This window comes from Podarcis cretensis, assembly GCF_951804945.1.
Source record: "Podarcis cretensis genome assembly, chromosome: 13".
Classification (NCBI taxonomy): domain Eukaryota; kingdom Metazoa; phylum Chordata; class Lepidosauria; order Squamata; family Lacertidae; genus Podarcis; species Podarcis cretensis.
The window spans coordinates 29,948,603-29,965,615 of record NC_137182.1 but is presented as its reverse complement, the minus strand read 5'-3'; the positions used below and the strand labels follow the sequence as shown (position 1 = coordinate 29,965,615).

General features: G+C 49.6%; 1 protein-coding gene across 2 annotated transcripts in view; it reads left to right on the top strand.

The window, feature by feature from the left end:
• The window catches only part of LOC307200124 (long-chain fatty acid transport protein 2-like), a 37,215-nt gene extending 21,489 nt beyond the window's left edge, over positions 1 to 15,726 (top strand). For both annotated transcript variants that reach the window (XM_079948513.1, XM_079948512.1), the window contains 4 exons: positions 971 to 1,169; positions 2,914 to 3,011; positions 13,553 to 13,683; positions 14,587 to 15,726. In XM_079948513.1, the coding sequence (XP_079804639.1) occupies positions 971 to 1,169; positions 2,914 to 3,011; positions 13,553 to 13,683; positions 14,587 to 14,763 (605 nt within the window). In that variant the 3' untranslated portion in view covers positions 14,764 to 15,726. The remainder of the gene's footprint in view (positions 1 to 970; positions 1,170 to 2,913; positions 3,012 to 13,552; positions 13,684 to 14,586) is intronic.
• Positions 15,727 to 17,013: the final 1,287 nt, after the last annotated feature.

The window sequence follows — 17,013 nt, the reverse complement described above, 5'->3', positions numbered from 1 at the left end:
TCCCCAACTGTTCCCCCAGCCACCCACCACACAGAAATTCAAGCCCAGAAATGTTTTTAAACAACAGCAGAGTGGCCCAATGGTCACAGAAAATCATAAAAATGCAGAAAAAATCCACACAAGCTTCCAGATTCTTGCAAACCCCTCCTCAACTGTTCCCCCAGCCACCCACCACACAGAAATTCAAACCCAGAATTTTTTTTAAAACAACAGCAGAACGGCCCAATGGTCACAGAAAATCATAAAAATGCAGAAAAAATCCACACAAGCTTCCAGATTCTTGCAAACCCCTCCTCAACTGTTCCCCCAGCCACCTACCACACAGAAATTCAAACCCAGAATTTTTTTTTTAAACAACAGCAGAGTGGCCCAATGGTCACAAAAAATCATAAAAATGCAGAAAAAAACCACACAAGCTCCCAGATTCTTGCAAACCCCTCCGCAACACCAAGTCCTTGAATTCCAAACACCCCAACCCAAAATCCAACCCCCCCAAAAAAAAGTTTTAAAAGTTTAACTTACCAAATGGCTGCAAAAGAAGTTTTGGAAAAGCTTCAAAAATCACCAAAGTCTTCAAAAACCTCAAAAAAGGCTACCACACCGCGTGCTATGAGTTGCTCCTCGAAGTCAAGTCGCAACTGCACCTCTTCAAGCAATGCACCCTGGGTATTAACGGTTTTACGAAAAAGGAAACAAACTTGCAAGACGTTTTTGTCTTGCGAAGCAAGCCCATTGGGAAATTCGTCTTTCGAAGCACCTCAAAAAACGAAAAACTCTTTCGTCTTGGGAGCTTTTTGTCTTATGAGGCATTCGTCTTGCGAGGTACCACTGTACTGTAAAAACATTGTCCTTTATGAGTGAAATTGTTTAGAGTAGTCTGGTAGAGTCAATTGCACCACTCTATTGATTTGTTATGGGGCATGGGGAAATAGAACAGAGTTACCAAGGTTCTCCTTCCTTCCCTTCCAAGGCGAGACAGGATTACTGGTGGCCAAGATCACTAGCCATACCCCATTCTCTGGCTACGCAGGAGACCAACAGAAGTCGGAGAAGAAGATTCTCCGGGATGTTTTTACCAAAGGAGACTGCTACTTCAACAGTGGTGACCTCCTGATGCAAGACCATGATGGCTTTCTATATTTTCAGGACCGGGTAGGAGACACTTTCCGGTGAGTCCCTCCTCTCCAGGTGGAGTGGGATCTGCTGCCTTGGTCTCGTGGAGTGTGAAGTTGCAGTTTCATATGATATATACCGTATTTTTCCATGTATAAGATGCCCCCATGTATAAGATGCCCCCTTTTGGGGGGGGGGGACTCCAAATTAAGAAAAAACCCCTCAGCACTACCCATGTATGAGACGAGCCCCAATTTTAAACCTAATTTTTTGGTTAAAAAAGCCTAGTCTTATACACAGAAAAATACGGTATATCTGTTGTTGGCATTATGCCAGGTATAGCATATAACACAGTGCAAATCTATGCAAGGTATATTTAGAAGCAGGGGGAGTACTGAAATGTCTCGGGGACAGGCCCCTGACACAGAAATTTGCATTTGCTCATTTATATTCATAGATGGAAATTTCTGCATGGCTGCGGTCTCACTGCCCCTTTGCTTTGCAATATACCCAGCAGCCCTCAAAGCAAATGGTTGAGGGGAAAACAACAGGAGATCTGGCTGTTGGTTCAAAAAGACCCACAATTAGATTTTCAGGGTTTGTCTTTGCCTCTGTTTGCCCCGCTTCTGCCTGCTTCTACCCCTTGCAGAAACTCGATCTTTATCACCAAATGCAACTGGATTTTCCATGATTGCTGTTTATTCCAATTTATCACTAAAGAGTGGGTTTTCCAGGGGGAAATGACAGGGCAAAGGCAAAATCACTCCAACCCATGCCCAGAAAGCATGGCACAAGTGGAAAACTGCTGAGCCCTGTGCTTTCAAGTGGAAGTGTGGACGAACCCTTAGCAAACACCTCAGGAAGAAAGATGACAGAAACACATGTACTGTAAATGTCCTTATTCTGTACAGAGATCATTCGTATTGTGATGTTGAAAGGAGGCAGGAAAGCAAGCAATGTGCCAGGAAGTTTCTGGTTTTGCTCTGCAATGAACACTGTCAGATTGTTGCTGAGACCCACACCTCATGTAAAGCCCCATTGCCGATCCTGGTAGCATCCTTAGTGGGGTAGGAGAGCTGAAAAGAATGCCAGTATATTTCACATCTGGCAACCAATGAACCCCTTTGGTTTCAGATAGTACATGGGTAGACAAATCTAAAATGCCTGGGACACAAATTTTCACGCCCCACTAGCAGCTGTTACCAGAAGTAATGTATTCAGCATTAGCAAAATACACACCAGGAGATTTAGTTTGGTCCAAATCAAGTATAAACTTCCAGAGTGAACATTAAATACATCAGTTCTGGTAAATGAGCCGCCGCAGCCACGAGAGGGCTGTGGAAATTTGGGTCCTGGATTTTTGACTCATCTGCCCATGTCGTATCTGAAACCAAAGGCGCACATTGGTTGCTGGATGTGAATTCCCCACCCCCACCCCAGCTCTCCTACCCCACTACCTGGTCCTATTCTTCCTCCTTCTCGCTGTTGCTGCTTGCGCTCTTGCTGACTCTGAGGTAGCAGAAGGTGTAGGAAGAAGCAGGGATGTGTGCCTGCTTTGGTTTATTCCACTGTTTTATTATGGGGCTTAAATGGACAGACATTGAGGGGCGAGCACACAGGAGTGTGCCAACTCTGCCCCCACCTTCCTGCCACCCTCCACAGATTTAAAGACTATGGCACAATATTGTACACAAAGCACTTTGAACACTCAAGAGCGGGAAAGAAATGCTGTGGTAGTTGCTCTTAACATAATAGGCATGCTCTTCTCCCCAAATGGTAACTGTTCCCCTCTCTCTGCAGCTGGAAAGGGGAGAATGTGGCCACCACGGAGGTTGAGACGACCTTGGCAACGCTGGAGTCGGTTCAGGAAGCCAGTGTTTACGGAGTGCCGGTGCCAGGTGGGTCCTGAAGTGCCATTCTTAAATGCAACTTTGGGCAGCCAGAGTTAGCATCTGGGGCATCAGGAGATCGGCTCCATAGCAGCAGGCTAAGGGAAGAGGTATTGAGGATAGTCCATTGTACCTGCCATCTTTGGACACTGGCACCATTTCCAGTCATGGTTTGAAGTGCCTGTGAGTCCCACGGTCTATAGAGCACAAGGTGTCTAAACCAGAGGTGGGGAACCTATGCTGCCCCAAATGTCACTGGACTCCAGCTCCCATCTGCCCCAGAAGGTATGGCCGGCAGCTCGCTTCTGCTCCCCTTCCACTGAATAGCCACACTTTGTTCACTCTCCTTATGATGGATCTACAGAACGGGCTGAACAGAGATTTAGAATCACAGAGTTGGAAAGGAACCCAGCGGTCATCTAGTCCAAACCTCTGCAATGCAGGAATCACAGTTAGATCCATTAGGTCAACAGTGTTTATTTTGAAATGCTGCTTTATTTTTATATGCTGCTTCTCCCCTGAAGAGATACAAGACAGTGAATGTAATATGCAACACTTTCACATCGATAGATTGCATCAGCTTGTAACACAAACAAAAAACCTGCCCTGGCCACAAATTATACCACTTCTTCCTTTTCCTAATAGCCCGTCTCCCTTTCTATTAGTTCCACATTAATACCGTCAGTGGCGCAAAGAGTGCAAGAGAAGCTGGAAGGCATGTCTCTGGTGACATGTGTGAAATGTGTTTTGCTAGCTAATATATGTTTTGCTGGCTACAGTGGGAAGGAGAGCTGGAAAAAACACACATCTGGCAACTAATGGGCACCTTTGGTTTCAGATAGCACATGGGTAGAGAAATCTACAAAGCCCGCAACACGAATTTTCACGGCCCTCTAGCGGCTATGGTGGCTCATTTGCCAAAAGTAATGCATTTTGTGTTAACTCTGGAAGCGTAGACTCGATTCTGACCAAACTAAGCCTCCTAGGGCAAAATATAGATCAGAAGGCTTAGTCTGGTCAGAATCGAGTCTACAATTCCAGAGTTAACACGAAATACCTCACTTCTGGTAAATGAGCCACCATAGCCACTAGAGGGCTGTGAAAATTTGTGTCCCGGGCTTTTTAGATTCATCGCAGGTGGCGCTGTGGGTTAAAGCCTCAGCGCCTAGGACTTGCCGATTGAAAGGTCGGCGGTTCGAATCCCTGCGGCGGGGTGCGCTCCCGCTGCTCAGTCCCAGCGCCTGCCAACCTAGCAGTTCGAAAGCACCTCCGGGTGCAAGTAGATAAATAGGGACCGCTTACCAGCGGGAAGGTAAACGGCGTTTCCGTGTGCGGCTCTGGCTCTGGCTCTGGCCAGAGCAGCGATGTCACGCTGGCCACGTGACCCGGAAGTGTCTCCGGACAGCGCTGGCCCCTGGCCTCTTAAGTGAGATGGGCGCACAACCCCAGAGTCTGTCAAGACTGGCCCGTATGGGCAGGGGTACCTTTACCTTTACCCCTGTAATATCTGAAACCAAAGGGGTGCATTGGTTGCCAGATGTGAAATATGTTGGCACTATTTCCTGCTTTCCTACTCCACTACTAAAAGGGCTCCCACAACGATCAGAGCAAAGTCACAAACCATGACATTGCGCCACTGGCAGATATGCTAGCACAAATATTTGAGATCAAGATGTCAGTTAGGTTAATCTTTTTCTCTAGTGCACACACTGCCTTGTGCCACAGGCAGACATATTCAGATGTAACCCTTTTATCTATTCTGAGTTGTACTGTGGACAATGAAAATGTTTGCGGGAGCAAAAATCCATTCACCTCCCAGGGTGCAAGATGGACTGATCATTTCCCCTCTAATGTGGAGAATGTGGTTATTTGTGACATAGCTAAAAGCCAGAAAGACCAGAACCAACTTCTTTGCTATTTACAACATGTTCTCCACTTGGTTGCCAATAAGCAATTTTTAATGTCCCACTGGCAAGCCCAGGCCAGTGGCTATTTAGAAGCTTATTTAATTAATTATTTCATGGCATGTATATTGTGCTTTAAAAAAAAAAATCATTCCTAAGCGGTGTATGTAAAGATCAGCCACATAAAGTACAATGAAAAATTCATCATAAAACCGAACATGAATCCCAAGCATACGTAAAACCATAACTTCCAGCCTCCCTATAAATGCAATAAAAGAAAAGCAGCCTGGAAAGCAGGTGTCTAAGCTAGCTTCTGAAATAGCAGAAGGAGATGTTAGTAATTTCACAACTACAAAATCTATATGCATAAGGATGGGTGGAAACATATGAAGAAGGAGAAAAGCAATCTGAAAGAGAAAATTCACTTGGCAAGAAAAAGAATGAGCCACACTGGGTTCTCCGTATAGTCTAGGAGTAGGTAAAGGAACAATGTTCACAGAATACAATTTCCCCAAAGCGACATTAGCATGTTTTATTATTTACTGCTGAAGGAGGGTCCATTTGCACATCAGGGTGCAGGACAAATGTCTGCAACTGTTGCACGTCTAGAGCAGTTAGTTGTGACAAGTGAAACACCAGGACACAAGCACTTTTTTTAATGTGATAAGTTTTATATTGCAGTTTCCTGCAACAACATCCTCTTGTTTGTTCCCTGTCCAGCTTCCATTTTTCTTTCAAATCTCAGAAAATCTGGCTTAAAAACAAATAAGAAAATTCCATAGAATAGCTGTGCAATTTTCCCCAGGTGTAGATGGCCTGTAATCCTGCTGTTCTAGCGGGTTATGGCTTGCATAGATTGTTGTAGCCATTTCCTGGCTTATGCCACTCTCCAGTGGGGGCCCAGTCCTAGAAGATATCAAATAGCAAAGCACTCCCCAGCAGGGACAGGGTTGCAGATAGAGCACAGTGCAAACAAACCAAGGTCAAGCATGGAGAGTCAGCCAAGGTCCAAGGTATAAACCAGAAGCAACATCAGGCAACAATCCAAGGCTAATAGCGCAGGGAGTTCAGGCAAGCTGCAGGAACTAGAATCAGGAGCCGGAGACCTGTGCTATTGCATGGCGAGTTCCCGTCCCCCCCAAGTGGAAATAATGACACACGACACAATTATTAAGGTTAATGGGCTAAAAAAGGCCACAGCTTTATTGGTTACACGTGATGAGTGGTATTGGCTTAGGCATTGGTCCTAACCGACTATATCCAACTTCAGCCCATCTGCTTGAAGTCCAGGAAGGGTTAACCACCAGTAGAAGGAGTCCTGCTGATGCACATCAACTAGGAACTCCCCTGGGGTCACCCATGGGGGCGTGCCTTGGGCCCTCACCTCCCCAGGCTTCAGACAGGGCCACGCCCCCCGGAATCCTTTACCGGACTACCCTTCAATATGCGGGGCAGGTGACGGCATTACCTCCCCTCTTCCATCTACAGAAATATACCAATGCCTAACCGCCAATACCTGGAAAGTTATGACAATTGCTACGAGGTAGGCGAAAACCAAGTGGCTGGTGCCAATTTGCCAAGTGGAAAAATTCCTACCAGGCTCCTCAATGGCAACCAACCAAGGTCCATAGCAAGGTCAAAGAACAAAACCTTATAGGGCGGGAGGGTGGGAAAACCAAACAGCGGATGAGCGGCAAAGAGGGAGATCCCCGGCTGCATCCTGCCTTTATAGGGCAGGCCACATCCCCTGAACCAGCCAATTGGCCTACCAGGGGGTGACGCAGCCAGGAATCCCCCCCAATCGTGTGGGGGCTGGCCTCCACCCACCGCGCGCGTGGTGGGGCTGTGAAGCCCGCAACCTCACCTCCTCCAAAGGGCAGAAGTGGCTTTTCCAGCAACTGAAAGGCTCGGGAGACTCTTTACTCATGAGCTGTGTGTTGACTCTGAGTCTGTAGCAGAGGTGCATTTAGGGGAGCGAGACTGGTCCGCCCGCACTGGGCGCTGAATCAAGAGGGTGCCTGTAGCGGCACCACAACAACGCCAAACAACAGAAGTGGAGAGGTGAAGGGGTGCCGAATTTTTATGTCACACACATGCTACGTCATTGCTCTTCAGCCACAGACCTGGATCCTTCTCTCTCTCTCTCTCTCTCTCTCTCTCTCTCTCTCTCACACACACACACACACACACACAAATTTTCTCTTTTACGATTTAAAATACTCATTTATACATCCTTGACATACCAATGACTTCCCTTCTTCTCTTTCCATGGTTCATTTTACATATCATAAATTCCTGCATATTTTACAGAAACTATACCATTCAGTATTCCATTAATACATGCATCATAACTTATTTACACTGTTGAATTTATCTTAATGTTGCCAGCGTTTTCAGCTGTACACAGTTATTTCCCATATATTCAGTAAAAGTTTTCCAGTCTTCTCTAAATGTATGTTCTTCTTGTTCTCTTCTTCTGTATGTCTGCAAGCTGCGCATATTCTGCCAACTTAAGTTGCCACTCTTCTTTAGTTGGGACTTTGCTCGTTTTCCATTTTGGGGCTAACAAAACATGGGCCGCAGTAGTGGCCTACATAAATAACCTTTTTTGACACCTGGGAATTTCAGTCTGAATTATCCCCAACAGAAAGGACTCTGGAATTGGTGTGTGTGTGTTTTTTGGGGGGGAGTACTTTTAAACATATTTTTCAGTTTGTTATGGATCATTTCCCAATACACTTTTACTCTTTTACAAGTAATAATAATAATAATAATTTATTATTTGTACCCCGCCCATCTGGCTGGGTTTCCCCAGCCACTCTGGGCGGCTTCCAACAGAGATGAAAAATACACTAAAATATCACATATTAAAAATTTCCCTGAACAGGGCTGCCTTCAGATGTTTTCTGAATGTCAGGTAGTTGTCCATCGCCTTGACATCCGATGGGAGGGCATTCCACAGGGCGGGCGCCACCACCGAGAAGGCCCTCTGCCTGGTTCCCTGCAATTTGGCCTCTCGCAGTGAGGGAACCGCCAGAAGGCCCTCGGAGCTGGACCTCAGTGTCCGGGCAGACCGATGGGGGAGGAGACGCTCCTTCAGATATACTGGACCGAGGCCATTTAGGGCTTTAAAGGTCAGCACCAACACTTTGAATTGTGCTCGGAAACGTACTGGGAGCCAATGTAGGTCTTTCAAGACCGGTGTTATATGGTCTCGGCGGCCGCTCCCAGTCACCAGTCTAGCTGCCGCATTCTGGATTAGTTGTAGTTTCCGGGTCACCTTCAAAGGTAGCCCCACGTAGAGCGCATTGCAGTAGTCCAAGCGGGAGATAACCAGAGCATGTACCACTCTGGCGAGACAGTCTGCAGGCAGATAGGGTCTCAGCCTACGTACCAGATGGAGCTGGTAAACAGCTGCCCTGGATACAGATTTGACCTGTGCCTCCATGGACAGCTGTGAGTCCAAAATGACTCCCAGGCTGCGCACCTGGTCCTTCAGGGGCACAGTTACCCCATTCAGGACCAGGGAATCCTCCACACCTGCCCGCCTCCTGTCCCCCAAAAACAGTACTTCTGTCTTGTCAGGATTCAACCTCAATCTGTTAGCCGCCATCCATCCTCCAACCGCCTCCAGGCACTCACACAGGACCTTCACCGCCTTCACTGGTTCTGATTTAAAAGAGAGGTAGAGCTGGGTATCATCTGCATACTGATGAACACCCAGCCCAAACCTCCTGATGATCCCTCCCAGCGGCTGCATGTAGATGTTATAAAGGATGGGGGAGAGGACAGAACCCTGAGGCACCCCACAAGTGAGAGCCCAGGGGTCTGAACACTCATCCCCCACCACCACTTTCTGAACACGGCCCAGGAGGAAGGAGCGGAACCACTGTATGACAGTGCCCCCAGCTCCCAGCCCCTCAAGACGGTCCAGAAGGATGTCATGGTCGATGGTATCAAACGCCGCTGAGAGATCCAGCAGAACTAGGAAACAGCTCTCACCTTTGTCCCTAGCCCGCCGGAGGTCATCAACCAGTGCCACCAAGGCAGTTTCAGTCCCATGATGAGGCCTGAATCCCGACTGGAAAGGATCCAAATGGTCCGCTTCTTCCAGGCGTGCCTGGAGTTGTTCAGCAACCACTCGCTCAATCACCTTGCCCAAGAATGGAAGGTTTGAGACTGGGCGATAATTGGCCATCGTGGCCGCATCTAGAGATGGTTTTTTAAGAAGCGGTTTAATAACCGCCTCTTTCAGCGGGTCTGGGAAGGCTCCCTCACGGAGGGAAGCATTCACCACCCCACGAAGCCCATCGCCCAGTCCTTCCCGGCTAGCTTTTATAAGCCAGGATGGGCAAGGATCCAGGAGACAGGTGGTTGGCTTCACTCGTCCGAGCAGCCTGTCCACATCCTCGGAGGTAACAGATTGGAATTGATCCCACACAACTTGACCAGACAGGACTCTAGCACTCTCCCGCCCCGGCCCTGCTCCCACGGTGGAGTCTACTTCTTCCCGAATCTGAGCGATTTTATCTGCAAAAAAATTTGCAAAATCATTGCAGGAGAACATGTGGCCCGTACTGGGCCCCGATGTTACAGGTGGTTCCGCTAAATTGTGAACCACCTGAAAAAGTCTCCTGCTGCTGTTTTCTGCAGATGCAATAGAGGCGGTGAAGAAAGTCTTCTTCGCCGTCGCTATCGCCACTTGGTAGGCTCGACGTTGAGCTCTAACCTGTGTCCGGTCAGATTCAGAATGGGTTATCCGCCACCGGCACTCTAGCCGTCTCAACGATTGTTTCATTGCCCTCAGATCCGTGGAAAACCACGGGGCTCTCCGGGCTCCATGCAATCGGAGAGGGCGCTTCGGAGCCAAACAGTCAATAGCCCTGGTTAACTCCGCATTCCAGCGGGCCACCAGGGAATCGGCTGAAAGGCCATCAACATGGGATAAAGCATCCCCTACCACTCTCTGGAAACCATTTGGATCCATTAAGTGGCGGGGGCAGACCATCCGAATCGGTCCCACCTCCCTGCAGAGGGGATGGGTCGCAGAGAAGTCCAGTTGCACCAGGAAGTGATCTGACCATGGCACTTCTTTCGTTTCACTTTTACTTAGTGTCAGATCACCAACATCCGTAGAGGTAAACACCAGGTCCAAGGCATGTCCGCGGCTATGGGTTGGGCCAGACTTATTTAGGGACAGCCCCATGGAGGCCATGCTTTCCACGAAGTCCCGAGCGGCCCCTTGTAAGGTCGTGTCGGCATGGATGTTAAAATCCCCTAGGACGACCAAGCTAGGTGTCTCCAGGAGAACATCCGCCACGACCTGAAGCAGCTCGGGCAGGGAATCCTTGGTGCAGCGGGGAGGTCGGTACACCAAAAGGAATCCTGTACTGCCCCTATTGCCCAACTTCCAGAACATGCACTCAGAAAACTGGGTCTTCCCAATAGGACGCCTGGTGCAAACTAATGACTTCCTAAAAATCACTGCAACCCCCCCTCCCCGCCCACATGACCTGGGTTGCTGTGCGTAAGAGAAACCTGGTGGACAAGCAGCGGCAAGGACAGGCCCATCTGCTTCATCCAACCAAGTCTCTGTTACACATGCCAGGTCAAGTCCTCCATCCATGATCAAGTCATGGATGGCAGTGGTCTTATGAATCATTGACCTGGCATTGCACAGCAACACTTTCAGGTCATGTGGGTATCCCTTGCTGATTCTAGTATTCATCCGGTCAGGACCAGACCCGGAGGCAGGGATAGTCCTCAGACAACGACTAAACCTGCCTCCTCTGTAATGACATGGTCTGGTCTTAGCGTAACTCCTCCTCCTACCCGTGATCACTGAGATCGGTTGTCCCAGTGCATCCCCCCCTGTGGAACATGCCCCAGCCATTTTGTGGGCTGGGGCCCACTCCCTGGCAGCCCTGACCCCTCCCCTTAAGAACAAAATAACCCCTTTAAAAAACAACAACAAAAAAGCAACAACACAAATAAAACAATACAAACAAAAAACAATAAAAATTATAAAAAATTACAAAAACATAAAATCAAACAAATTCCCAGGCCCAATAAACATCCACCCCACCCCACCCCACCCCACATACAAAAAATTCAAAATAAAATTTTTTAAAACATTTTAAAAGCACTCTGCACCCCTCCAGCAGTAACAGCAACTGTCCTAGTGAGGCCCGTCAGGCCCTGCCCTGGGCCAGGTGGTAAGTGGCAGGAAGGAGCAGGGCCCTCAGACACTCACACGCAGGAGAGTCCTCCTGGGCAGCAGAGCGCAGCAGTCCCTGTGAGGCTTCAGGCCCCACCCCAGGCCAGATGGTGAGTGGCAGGAAGGAGTAGGGCCCTCAGACACTCACATACAGGAGAGTCCTCCTGGGCAGCAGAGCGCAGCAGTCCCTGTGAGGCTTCAGGCCCCGCCCCAGGCCAGATGGTGAGTGGCAAGAAGGAGCAGGGCCCTCAGACACTCACATACAGGAGAGTCCTCCTGGGCAGCAGAGCGCAGCAGTCCCTGTGAGGCTTCAGGCCCCGCCCCAGGCCAGATGGTGAGTGGCAAGAAGGAGCAGGGCCCTCAGACACTCACATACAGGAGAGTCCTCCTGGGCAGCAGAGCGCAGCAGTCCCTGTGAGGCTTCAGGCCCCGCCCCAGGCCAGATGGTGAGTGGCAAGAAGGAGCAGGGCCCTCAGACACTCACACGCAGGAGAGTCCTCCTGGGCAGCAGAGCGCAGCAGTCCCTGTGAGGCTTCAGGCCCCGCCCCAGGCCAGATGGTGAGTGGCAAGAAGGAGCAGGGCCCTCAGACACTCACACGCAGGAGAGTCCTCCTGGGCAGCAGAGCGCAGCAGTCCCTGTGAGGCTTCAGGCCCCACCCCAGGCCAGATGGTGAGTGGCAGGAAGGAGTAGGGCCCTCAGACACTCACATACAGGAGAGTCCTCCTGGGCAGCAGAGCGCAGCAGTCCCTGTGAGGCTTCAGGCCCCGCCCCAGGCCAGATGGTGAGTGGCAAGAAGGAGCAGGGCCCTCAGACACTCACATACAGGAGAGTCCTCCTGGGCAGCAGAGCGCAGCAGTCCCTGTGAGGCTTCAGGCCCCGCCCCAGGCCAGATGGTGAGTGGCAAGAAGGAGCAGGGCCCTCAGACACTCACATACAGGAGAGTCCTCCTGGGCAGCAGAGCGCAGCAGTCCCTGTGAGGCTTCAGGCCCCGCCCCAGGCCAGATGGTGAGTGGCAAGAAGGAGCAGGGCCCTCAGACACCCACACAGGAGAGTCCTCCTGGGCAGCAGAGTCCAGCAGTCCTTATGAGGCTTCAGGCCCCGCCCCAGGCCAGATGGTGAGTGGCAGGAAGGAGCAGGGCCCTCAGACACTCACATACAGGAGAGTCCTCCTGGGCAGCAGAGCGCAGCAGTCCCTGTGAGGCTTCAGGCCCCGCCCCAGGCCAGATGGTGAGTGGCAAGAAGGAGCAGGGCCCTCAGACACCCACACAGGAGAGTCCTCCTGGGCAGCAGAGTCCAGCAGTCCTTATGAGGCTTCAGGCCCCGCCCCAGGCCAGATGGTGAGTGGCAGGAAGGAGCAGGGCCCTCAGACACCCACACAGGAGAGTCCTCCTGGGCAGCAGAGTCCAGCAGTCCTTATGAGGCTTCAGGCCCCGCCCCAGGCCAGATGGTGAGTGGCAGGAAGGAGCAGGGCCCTCAGACACTCACATACAGGAGAGTCCTCCTGGGCAGCAGAGCGCAGCAGTCCCTGTGAGGCTTCAGGCCCCACCCCAGGCCAGATGGTGAGTGGCAGGAAGGAGTAGGGCCCTCCAAGTCCACCAAAAATGTTCCTTCAGACCCAGATCTTTCAATGCTGGTGTTCTTGAGGACTGGGGTGGTGGTGGCTCTCACTCTTCCTTTGATACCACCAAGGGTTTTTCAGCAGGCCTTCCCTGAGAAGACCCCTCAAGGGGATCCTCAGTGCTAGTTCTAAGAGACCCTGTGTGCTCCTCAAAGTCCTTGGAGTTCACCCTCTGAGGACTCTACATTTACCAGGTCAGGACTAGGCATGGCAGTAGAACCATTTCCTTCTCTATTGCCTATTTCCTCTCTAGGAATTAATTCTACTGCTTTAATCCTGAGATGGTGAACCTGCAGCCCTCCAAATTCTATTGGACTCCAACCCATCAGCCCCAGTCAGCATGACCAGTGATCAGGGATGACAGGAGCATCAGCCCAACAACATATGGAGATCCACAGGGCCCCCTGCCCCTACTTTAGCCCTCTTTTTTAACACTGCCTTTGGATCCTTTCTTTTTCTCCCTCCGCACACAAAAATAATTGTGTGTGTGTGTGAAGGTGTGTGAAGTGCAGTGGGGGCAGGGAGACGTAGTATTTCACCCTTTCTCACACAAAGAATGGTCCCAGTGAAAACTGTCCCCCTCCAACATTTGGGGCAGAGGAAATGAAGGCTGCACACCAGGCCACAGAGTGTTAGTTTTTTGGAAGCTCTGCTTCCGCTTCCAGTTTAAGACAAAACAGCTGTGATGGGGATGCTGCCACATCTGGAAGTCCCCCTAGAAGAAGCCCCCATTGGGGTTGTCTTTTAACCTCGTTTGTGTGCAACGTGTGGCTCCGCCCTTAAAACATTCCTCTTTTTGGTTTGTTCCAGGACACGAAGGAAAGATCGGGATGGCATCCATATGCCTGAAGGATGGGCTGCCCTTTGATGGGAAGGAGGTGTATGCCCATGCCAAGGACTGCTTGCCAAACTATGCTATACCTCGCTTCATTCGCATCCGGGTAAGGTGCTGCTCTGTTGCATCACTCTTTAGTCTGTATTATTAATGTTGTTAGCTGCCAGGAGTGAGCCATCAGTAAATCACATGGAGTATGTGAAGTTAACTCTTTGGTACAAAAAACAGGATCTGCGCAGGAGTGCCAGGCTTAATAAGCACACCAACTCTTCTTCAGTAGGTCTTGCCTCCATGAGGCAGTGGTGGAGAATGAAGGTTCCTGCCTTTCCACAGCTGTCTATGTCACCTCCTCTTCCAGCAAGCAATATGAGACTGTGCCTGCATGCCTGTCTCTGCTCCTCCCACTTCATGCCTCTCCTGGTTCTGAGATACTAGTGAGGAAAGGAACGGGTCGCAGCAGGAGGGGGAGACACCTGTGCTTCTTCACCAGCCTGTCCCATCTCTGCTTCTTGGTCTCCCTCCTCTCCTGCTTCTGCTTCTGCCTCTGATTCCGGACTTCTCTCTGCCGCTGCCTCTTCCTGCTCACTAAACGCTGTTACCTGTTAGCTCTCAAGAAGCGGGAGAGTTAGGAGGCAGCCCTAGTGTTGCTAGGCAATCAGCAGATAAGCAGAGGACTGAGAGTGTGTCAAGTGGAAGGGGGAAGGCCACCCTCTCAGTCCCCGTTCTGGGAGAATGGATAAGGTCAGAGGACAACGGATGGGCAAGAGGGGAAGGGCTGGAATTTAACGTCGTTCGTGCTGTGAAAGGGGCGGAGATTCAGACTGACCAACTATTGTCAATGCGAGCAGGCGAGAAGCCATGCTCTGGATGTGTTTTTTATAAATAAACGTAACATAAAACTGCCGGAGAGTCATTACTTCTCATCAGGGCTTGCTTGCCTGCCCGAGATTATTACAGGTGGGGCGTCATTCATGCTTCTGTACTCACCCCAGTGCCCTTTTTCACACAGGACATGCTGGAGACCACAGGCACTTTTAAGCAGCTCAAAAGTCAACTGGTGAAGGAAGGATTTGACCCTGTCATCATCAGGGACCCTCTCTTCTTCCTAGATGACTTGGAAAAAAGTTACATGCCAATGACTCAGCAGATCTTCAGTGCCATTGCAGAGAAGAAACTGAAGCTGTGAATGCCTCTTTAGCTGTCCTTAGTAGCACAGGAAACCCAAGAACAACTAGAGCACTGAACACTTTGGTCTGGGAAGGGCATGCATGCATCTCCATGAATTCTTGAGAATCCTGCACAAGTTAGTTTGGAGGACCTTTTTTTTTAAAAAAAAGGAGTGCCTGGTTTTTCTTTTCCCCTGTAGACTTTGTCCTTCTGTGTTCACACAACACAGTTGCTCTGCAATGTATATATTGCAAACTACATACATGAGGCTGTCACCGGGGTCCTCTGCTCCCTACCCACTGGAATGTTTTTTGCATGTTGTCACACATTTGCATGTAGCTGTGCACACATGGACAAATGTGGTCCAGGGATTAATGTTAACCTGTGCAGGAAGCAATCTTTGCCAGTTGCCACTTTTGTGTTTGTTGCAGGGAGATATCTGTGTCATTTGCAGAGATCTTCCAGGCATTATGTTTGTGGAACATTCATCCCACCCTATTCGTTTTCGCAAAGTTTGTGCAGACATTGCATCAAACAATTGCTATTCTGCAGTTTCCAGTGCATTTCCCTGTCACTTCCCTTACCAAAAGTTCAGGATTTGTGTTTGTTTGTTTGTTTGTTTGTTTGAAGCATGCTTGCTGCACAAGATAATAAAATCTGCTTTAATTGCACAACCTCAATTTGCTGGTATAGGATGGAATCCCACCCACAAAATAGCTACAGTCTGGAATCGGCCACAATTGATGGCAACACATTTAAATGCTGCCACTTAAATTCAGGTGAACCAGCCTCAGAAAGCACAGTGTGGTCTTCATGCTTCTAGGCTGGAACCTCATGGAGGAAACATCACGTTGTCTTCTCATTAGTTTGTGTTCTCCTTTTGTATTTTTATGTTGTGAACCACCTTGTGAACTTTGAATGGATTTAATAAATAATATTAATGATACGACCAGATCATTGCGCATCTGGAACAACAAAAGAACTAGGATCGGTGCTTCATTTCAGTAGGGTTCCAGACATGGCATGGTCTTGGAATGTGGTCCAAAAGTGATGGTTTTCCAGAGATGCTGGAAAAGGCCACTGTCATCTCAGAGCATTCTTCTGAGTCAGTGCACAGAGGATTTCAGCCACACCCAGTCATCGGTAGATAGAGCAAGATAGATATAGGATGGGTGTAAAAACGTAGGCTGGAGGGCTTTAGGAAGATAGGGCAGGGGGATGAAGGAATATACTGAAAAGGACTGGATGATTTTTTTCCAGGGGGTGTACATATGACAGGAGCTGTAGCTGGGGCTGCTGTACTGAGCTGGAGCTTGCAAGGAGCAGATACGAAGCTGCTTTATACCAAATCAGACAACTGGTCCATCTAGCTCAGTATTGCCTACCATACACAGACTGCAGGAGCTGTCCAGGGTTTTGGGCAGGTGTCTCTCACAGCCGTATATCTGGAGATTCTGGGGATTAAACCTGAGGCCTTCTGTATGTAAGGCTCTGCCACTGCACTACAGCCCTTGACCTAGCCATAACCAGATGTACATATATGCAATGTTCACAGAGGGCAGCATTTGGCCTGCACATATGTCAGGATGCTGTCAGCGGCTCCTGGCTGGTTGCCCAGGAAAGTACAAAGACAAGGGAAAGTTTCTTACCGTTCTTTTTTTATTTCAATCTTTACAGCAGAGAGAGGCTATAGAGCCCAGCCTCTTGGATAATGGCATTGTCCCAAGTGAATCTCTGCCCGCCCCCCGTCTCTCCCACTTCCTCATTCGTCATTCTCATTGTCTTCTCTACGGGTGCTGCTACGTGCCCTCTGTCTTTGAGCTCTTTGCTATCCTACTTTTAAAGCTCACCGGATTCTGAGAGATGGAGGGTCTGGAATGCCTTCTGATGACGTTTCAGCTGGGTGTTGTTCTGGCTGCCCCATGATTTCCTAGCTTTCCCCCTCATGTGCCTCTGAGCTGCTGCCTCCCTCAACCCCCTGTTTTAATTCTGAACTTCTTCTCTGGAAGGGTCAGGCTGGGGAGGCGGTCTCCACTATTCCTCCTCTGCCCAGTTCCTGACAACACCAGAGGTTCCCAGCCCCTCAGCTGCTCCTTGTGAGTGCAACCTGCTTCCCAAGCTTATTTGGAGAATAAAACGAGAGGCAGCCATCTTTGCTAACTTACTGACCTTCACGGGTACCAAGGGTGGGACAAAAAATGAAATAAACGCATAAATGTCTGTGGAGAGTCCATTTGATTTTCTCTCCATCAACCCACATTTTGGAACT